Source organism: Triticum dicoccoides, chromosome 5A, assembly GCF_002162155.2.
Source record: "Triticum dicoccoides isolate Atlit2015 ecotype Zavitan chromosome 5A, WEW_v2.0, whole genome shotgun sequence".
NCBI lineage: Eukaryota > Viridiplantae > Streptophyta > Magnoliopsida > Poales > Poaceae > Triticum > Triticum dicoccoides.
In genome coordinates this window covers 550,281,686-550,288,744 of record NC_041388.1, presented here as the reverse complement: position 1 = coordinate 550,288,744, position 7,059 = coordinate 550,281,686, and the positions used below count along the sequence as shown (strand labels likewise).

The window sequence follows — 7,059 nt, the reverse complement described above, 5'->3', positions numbered from 1 at the left end:
GTGCGTTCATAGGGGTGAGTGTATGCACGTGTATATGAGCGCTTGTGTCTGTACTGATGCTAAAAAAAAATACAGTCTAACACGGTCAACATTGGATTTGCCGTTTGCGTCGTGCTCTTGCATGCTCTCGCCTGTGAGCCTGTGAGCCAAGAGGACCACGGCCACACCATCACATGCCCAGCGGCAGCACCAGCCGAGCAGGCAAGTCAGCAGTGCCGATCCGGCTGAATCCACCGCCCGCCCGCGCGCTGTGGGTTCATGGGCGAATCACGGCCTCGCCAACGCCAGTGCCGGCCGGACGTGGACGTGGACGTGTCAAGGACGCTCGGCGCCAAGGGTGGCGCATCGGTTCTGCCTCCCGCGTATAAAGCGACGACCACCATGGTGCGAGCGTGCGTACCCGCGGGGCCGCTCCCTCTCCCGCTCCCTCTCCCTCTCCCTCTCTCTCTCTCTCTCTCTCTCTCTCTCTCTCTCTCTCTCTCTCTCTCTCTCTCTCTGCGACGCAAAGGTGGCGACGTGACGAGCCAGGAAGATCCAAGCTTGGATTGGGGCTCAAGTAGCGGCCAACGACCACCCTGGACGTCCTCCCCAACGCGCGGCGTTTCCCGAGCGCGCGACCGTCCGGGCGGCGAAACCACCGCCACCGCTTGGCGGCTTCCTCCTTCCTCGAGCTGAGTCGGGCCTCTTTAAGTTGCCGCCCGCGGTGTCTCTCCGCCCGTGACGCCCTTGATAGCGCCGTGCCGTCGCTGCCAAGGTGGGGTCCTCGTCGCTGCTCAGGGGGTGCTGGCCGATGGGCGCCGAGGTGGAGGTCGTCGCCACGGTGCCGCCGCCGAGGAAGAAGAGGACGTCCACCACGCTGCTGCACCTGCTCCAGCTCGACAACCCCGACGGCGTCTTCGTGTTTGCCGCGGCGGCCGCGGCGGCTGGCAACAAGCTGCCGCCGCCGGAGCCGGAGCCCGAGGCTGAGAGCCTCATCGACAAGATCGCCTCCTGCTGCCGGGTCTTCACGTTTGCGGACGACGACGACGCCGCCGAGCGGGACGCCAAGCTGGAGCGGCTCGAGGAGGTGCTCGCCGCCGTGCGCTCCAGCGGCAAGAACCAGCCGCCCGGGCTGGACCACCTCGTCATGGTCGCGCTGGTCAAGATGCTCGCCGCCAACCTGTTCCGCACGATGCCGCCGCCGGCGTGCTGCCCGTCGGTGCTCGCCGAGGCGGCGGACGAGGAGGCCCCCTCGGCGTCGCTGCTCCCGTCGTGGCCGCACCTCCAGGCGGTCTACGACGTGCTCCTCGCCGTCATCGCCGCGGCCGACGCCAAGGCCCTCCGCAACCACGTCGACCGCCCCTTCCTCACGTCGCTCCTGGCGCTCTTCGCCTCCGAGGACCCCCGCGAGCGCGACCGGCTCAAGACCGCGTACCACCAGCTCTACGCCAAGCTGACCCCGGAGCGCGCCTTCATGCGCCGCTCCATGTCGGCGGCCCTCCTGGCGTCCGTCCACGAGTGCGGCGGCGGTGTGGCGGAGCTGCTGGAGATCTGCGGCAGCATCATCAACGGCTTCGCGGTGCCGCTCAAGGAGGAGCACCGCGGGTTCCTGCTCCGGGTGCTGCTGCCGCTGCACCGCGCGCGGTGGCTCCACGCCTACCACCGCCAGCTCGTCTACTGCGTGCTGCAGTTCGTGCACAAGGAGCCGGGGCTGGCCGGCGCCGTGGTGGAGGGCATCCTCCGGCGGTGGCCCGTGACCAACTGCCAGAAGGAGGTGCTGCTCATCGACGAGCTGGAGGAGATCGTGGACGCCCTGGACCAGCGCCAGTTCGACGCCCTCGCCGCGCCCATCTGCTCCCGGATCGCCCGCTGCGCCACCAGCTGCAGCTCCCAGGTAAAAATTCGTTCCCGCTTAATCACTACTGCACGAACGTACCAGGTTCAAGGGGCAATTTAGAATTTTTGTCAGGTTAGAGTAAATCTCTGAACCCAAGGCTTCAGACTGACATTGGATTGCAGAATATACCGTTACAACACGTCGCTTTAGTTTCAACTTTTGAGGAGATCCATTCAGCATGCACCAACATCTGCCCCCATACATACAGTTAGTTGGGTGCATGTGGGGGAAGAAAGCTTGCAGGAGGTGAACAGTAGTTGATCGAAAGTTTCGGCGATTGGTAAAGAGGCTTTATAAAGCGATGTCACTTTGGCTAATCAATTTGTCGACTTGATGCACGTACGTACCACACGGTTCGTGCAATTCGGGTTCAAAAACCTCACTTTTCTGCCGCCCCCATCCACCCTATCTTTCAGTCCCGACACAACGCAATCCGCTCGGGAATGCGGGCCGATGCCAACTCCACCGTGCACCCACATTCACAGTGGCGTTGTGGTGCCCTGCCTGCCACGTTACAAGTGTATCATCCCCCTGCCCTCCAGCTGAATCATTCTGAAGTGCGTTAGTACCAACAAGTAACTTTGCAAAGCGGCTTTGCCAAGGCGATGATTCGACCGGAGCAGACGTTCCTTGTCGTGTAATCCAGCCATGGATAATTGCCCTACCCTATCCTTAGCACTAATCATGATGAACTTGACTGCATTGATGATGAGTGGTGGGCTGAAGCTGAACGGGCAGAAAAATTGTGTGCTTTGATTTGCAGGTGGCGGAGCGGGCGCTGTACGTGTGGAACAACGAGCGGTTCCTGGAGATGGCGTCGGCCGGCGGCGCCATGGGCCGCATCCTGCCGCCCTTCGTGGCCAGCGTGGAGGACAACCTGGAGCGGCACTGGAGCAAGTGCGTGCAGCAGGTCACCGCCAGCGTCAAGGCGCTGCTCCTGCAGGTGGCGCCCGACCTCTACGACCGCTGCGCCGCCGACCTCGCCGCCAGCCGGGACGAGGCGGACGCCCGGGCCGCCGCGCGCGACGCACGGTGGCGGAGGCTCGAGGCGGCCGCCGACGCCAATGGCCTGAGCGGTAGCTAACGAGCGTGGTGTTTGTTTGGGCTTTGTACATTGCGTGATGACGATGCCGGCCGGCGGGCACCGCAACTGATGGCGCGGCGAATATTCGTGTGTGTGTTTTCCCCAGGCGCATGCGCCTACTGATATTGGACTGAGATAACTGCATATTCGTTGATACAATGAAAAGTTTGTCACGTTTTCCCCCTCCAGTTTGCACAACATTGCATCAAAATAATGCATTAGGCATCAAGTTGAAACCTATCACTGGCGATCACGCGCATGGAAACTAAATTGCATGATGCAAGGCTCAAAACTGAACTCCCTAGCATGATAAACACTGTGACAGGCCAAGCCAATTTCTTTGTTCCTTGTAGGACAAATAAAATCATGAAATGGATCAACAGGTGAGAAGCTAAGGATCTGCCGCCATAAAAGCAATTCGACAACAGATAGTGCATCCATACTACAGAAGAAAATGAAGAGTCGTTTACAAAAAACAACTTAGTGCCTAGGCAGCAAATGCACATGTGTATCATACGTGAAAGCACCGAAGGAGAATAAAGTCCAAGAACGGTCAGGCTCATCTTCAGATCGAGCGTTCTGACTTCAAGAGTGCAAGACCATTACATAACTTATCATCAACAATCGCCTCCAGGATTCAAAGGATATACTAGAGGCTCCCCCTCAATGGACACCAAGCCATGTTCGTCTGTATAATTCATTATGCTATGCTACTACTTCTGGAAAGAAACGGAGTACGAGCCAGTGTTTGGATCCTTGACAGCTTTGAAATTGTCCACGCTCATCCCAAACCGCCCCAGCACCGAGTTGCCCAGATCTTTCAGCTTTGCTGCATCACATAAATTTAGATAGGGAAACATGAGCAAAGAATAAATCAACCAAATGTCACAAGGTCTGAGGGTGCAGAGCTGTGCATGAGCCTAAATGGGGCATTCCATATGACACAACCATGGTGTCTGAATAATTCAGAATCCTTCCTCCTGCTGAATAATCCTTTTTTGTTCAACAAAAGTTGGGAGGGCATATGAGCTATGTAAAACATTGGTACATTCACGGCACATATTCTGATGACACTTGTAATCACTAAAGAAAATTGTGCCAGCAAGTAATAACACAATCGTGAATGCCGTGCAACCAAATATCATCATCGACAGGACCAATACGTTACTATACATATATAAGATGGCTAGAGCTGTGAACTACACTGGAAGCATAAACACAGATAAAGCTGTTATAAAGTCTAAACATTAGCGGAAGATGTTACCAATCATTTCCTCCTTCATCTTTTCCTTTTTCTCTGCTGCCAGTGGCTCAAGTCGGAACAATGATTTCTTAGCCTGTTGATTTGAAGGATCTAGCTCAATGATTTTTTTCATATCTGCGAAGAGGAACAATACTCAAAACTTAGCACTGGTGGAACATGAAAAATGGCATAAAAAATTATGTGAATGCACTGAACTAAAATTGACAATATAAAGCACATAATGAGGATAAAATCTAACCAGCAATAGCGTCATCATAGTTTTCAAGCTTTTCATGTGCTTCTCCCCTCCGAAGCAGAGCTTTCAAATATGAAGGATTCAGCTCAAGCGCTTTGGTGCACTCCTTAATTGTTTCATCATATTTCCCCTAGATCACATGAAGTCAGCACCAGAGTTTGCGTGTGATAAGATATGACCAAAATAAAAACCCTTACTTAACAGAAACGCTCATTCAAGTACATGAAGGGCATTTGAAATTAGACTACAAATCAAAGATTTCATCGACCACATAATTACATGGCCTAGTCTAGCAAGTTTAACATCACAGTTCTTAGCAATGGGATATCAAGAACGGTGCCCAAGCACAGGTGAGCTCTTTATCCTGACGTTTGGTATGCATGGGGATTGACGCACCAGAATGTATATATTGTTGTATGTGTTCAGTATTTTCGCACTGTGGTGTTTAAATAATTTCTGGCCGACACATGGTACTGCTATCCTAGGGATGCAATCGGATAGCATCTGCATGTCCACGGCTGTCCGCAAAGCAAAAATTGCAGTAATCTTCATTACTTTAATAACCGTGTTAGTGTAACTTTTCTGTTCGCGGACATGCGGACGCCGTCCCCTTGCATCTATCCTGACATGAAGAGGTCCCACTCACACAAGACATGATTGGACACCTTTCTCTTTACCATTGATATACTTATGCTGCAGCAGCCCATTCATTGTGCAACACCATTATTCATCCTAATTAGCACCAGATTAGGACAGATTGATTGCATCATCACCACAATAGATGTTTCACTAAATCAATCTTGGCACCCAATTTTTTAACCAGTCAAAGTACAAGATATTGGCATGAACATGAAAAATCAGATCGATTGTGCAGTAAAAACCTTTGCACGAAATGGCCTGCATGGGGAATAAAAGTTGATGAACAAAACAAATGCTCTAGACATCAGAATTAGTTGATGACCCATCTAGCACCACTGCTGCTGCTACAAATAAATTATCGATTCACAAAAAAATGCAGCACTACAAATTGCACGGATGCAGCAGGAAATCAATTGATTTGTGATTAACCGATATAAGATCCAAAGAAGAAGAAAAGGAGTGTTGTCAAGCAAACAAGGAACCACACGCATGAGAAGTCACCTCGGCCCTCCACCGAGAATCTACCTACACAAACTCAGCCAGCGCACGTCAGCATGGCCGGAGTCAACGGACAAGCCGGATCCACAACCTCTGCCCGCCGGAGACGAGGGGCTTGCGCGATCAGTCGCTCAGGCAGCTGGAGCCGAGGAGGGAGACTATGGATCAGGCACTCAAGCAGTCGCATCCATGTAAACAACACCCCTCCCCACACGTTGCAGTGCCCAATCACCACAGTCCACCGGACTCCTCGCCGTTTCAAGTTGGATAGAACGAGTGTTGGCTCCAGCCCCATCCCATCGGTAGGAGAGAGATCAGAGAAACAAGATGTGACGAGAGAGAGAAGCTAAAGGCATTTACTGTCGTCGGGAGCCAAATCGCCGCTCCCTGCTTTCTACCGAGATTACACAGAAAACAGATAAAAGTAATGACATTCCTACAGTACATCAGGAATGGATAAACCGTAGATAAAAGAAATAATTATATGATGGTACCATACCATCTTCATGCAATGATAAATACTATGACCGAACTACTGCATGTTCACATCATGTAAATGGGCAATAATGGCAAGCAAATGTGGATAGTATCCTATGTCCTCCGAGTTGTCAACCGACCCGAAAAGTGTCTTACCAATTTCAAGAAACATACAGCACGATTTGAATGGCATGCAGAGGATATGTCTTCAGAAGATTCCAGTTCAGCAGCAATTTGCAGTGCAATTTCATATTGTGATAATGCATCCTCGTACTGTCCAGCTGCAAAATGCTTGTTTCCTTCTGCTTTTGCATCGTTTGCTTGGCTTCTAGCTTTCTGCACCAAGTTGAAGGGAAAATTTTAATATGGGAAGGCAAAACTCTTCAACGTGATGCTCTAGGAAATGCCCAGCCCAACATAGCATGAAAAACAGCATAGTAAGACATGAAGTTCCGTCAACAGTTTCCAGAGGCCTATTCAGAGGCAGTTACTAGCAGCAGTCCAATAATTTATCAAAGCAAGAAATTTGGCTAGTCACTGCTTCATTTATTACAGACCAGAACACTTAAAACGATCCCGTAAAATTTCAGGAACAAGCTCTACGCAAAATCTAGCGCTGTCACTTCAGCAAAGTTAGTTTCGTACAGCAGTCATATGAAGAGTGTATTGTATTTAATTCAGCCTTTCTTACTTAAGTTTTTCTAGAGTGTATTGTCGATTATTTGCCTGCTACATCCGAGGAATGAGAACACCAAATCATGAAACTAACCTATGGTGCTGCCTGCATACTAATACTCAACCACGATAGTTGGATCAGGACAATATCTTCTAGTAAGGCAACATATAGACTTATTTCATAAGAAAATCTGAAGGGTCCAACAAATTAAAGAGATTAAATTCATTAGCTGACTGAGTGGAACGCAATCGAGCATCAATTATCATACACTAACTATAAATCCTTGCATCCTTCTCAGTTATTAGTATTT

At 51.1% G+C, this 7,059-nt stretch overlaps 2 protein-coding genes across 2 annotated transcripts in view; one reads left to right on the top strand and one right to left on the bottom strand.

The window, feature by feature from the left end:
- The first annotated feature begins 366 nt into the window (after window positions 1-366).
- LOC119302712 (serine/threonine protein phosphatase 2A 57 kDa regulatory subunit B' alpha isoform-like) lies at window positions 367-3,148 on the top strand. Its single transcript, XM_037579755.1, has 2 exons — window positions 367-1,873; window positions 2,640-3,148. The coding sequence occupies exons 1-2, from the start codon at window positions 791-793 to the stop codon at window positions 2,958-2,960; spliced, it is 1,404 nt and encodes a 467-aa protein (XP_037435652.1). The 5' UTR covers window positions 367-790; the 3' UTR covers window positions 2,961-3,148.
- A 184-nt stretch (window positions 3,149-3,332) lies between these two features.
- Window positions 3,333-7,059, bottom strand: part of LOC119302713 (tetratricopeptide repeat protein 1-like) — a 4,635-nt gene continuing 908 nt past the window's right edge. The window contains exons 2-5 of the mRNA XM_037579756.1: window positions 6,230-6,409; window positions 4,463-4,589; window positions 4,225-4,338; window positions 3,333-3,789 (exon numbers count right to left, since the gene is read on the bottom strand). Coding sequence (XP_037435653.1) covers window positions 3,674-3,789; window positions 4,225-4,338; window positions 4,463-4,589; window positions 6,230-6,409 — 537 coding nt within the window. The 3' untranslated portion in view covers window positions 3,333-3,673. The remainder of the gene's footprint in view (window positions 3,790-4,224; window positions 4,339-4,462; window positions 4,590-6,229; window positions 6,410-7,059) is intronic.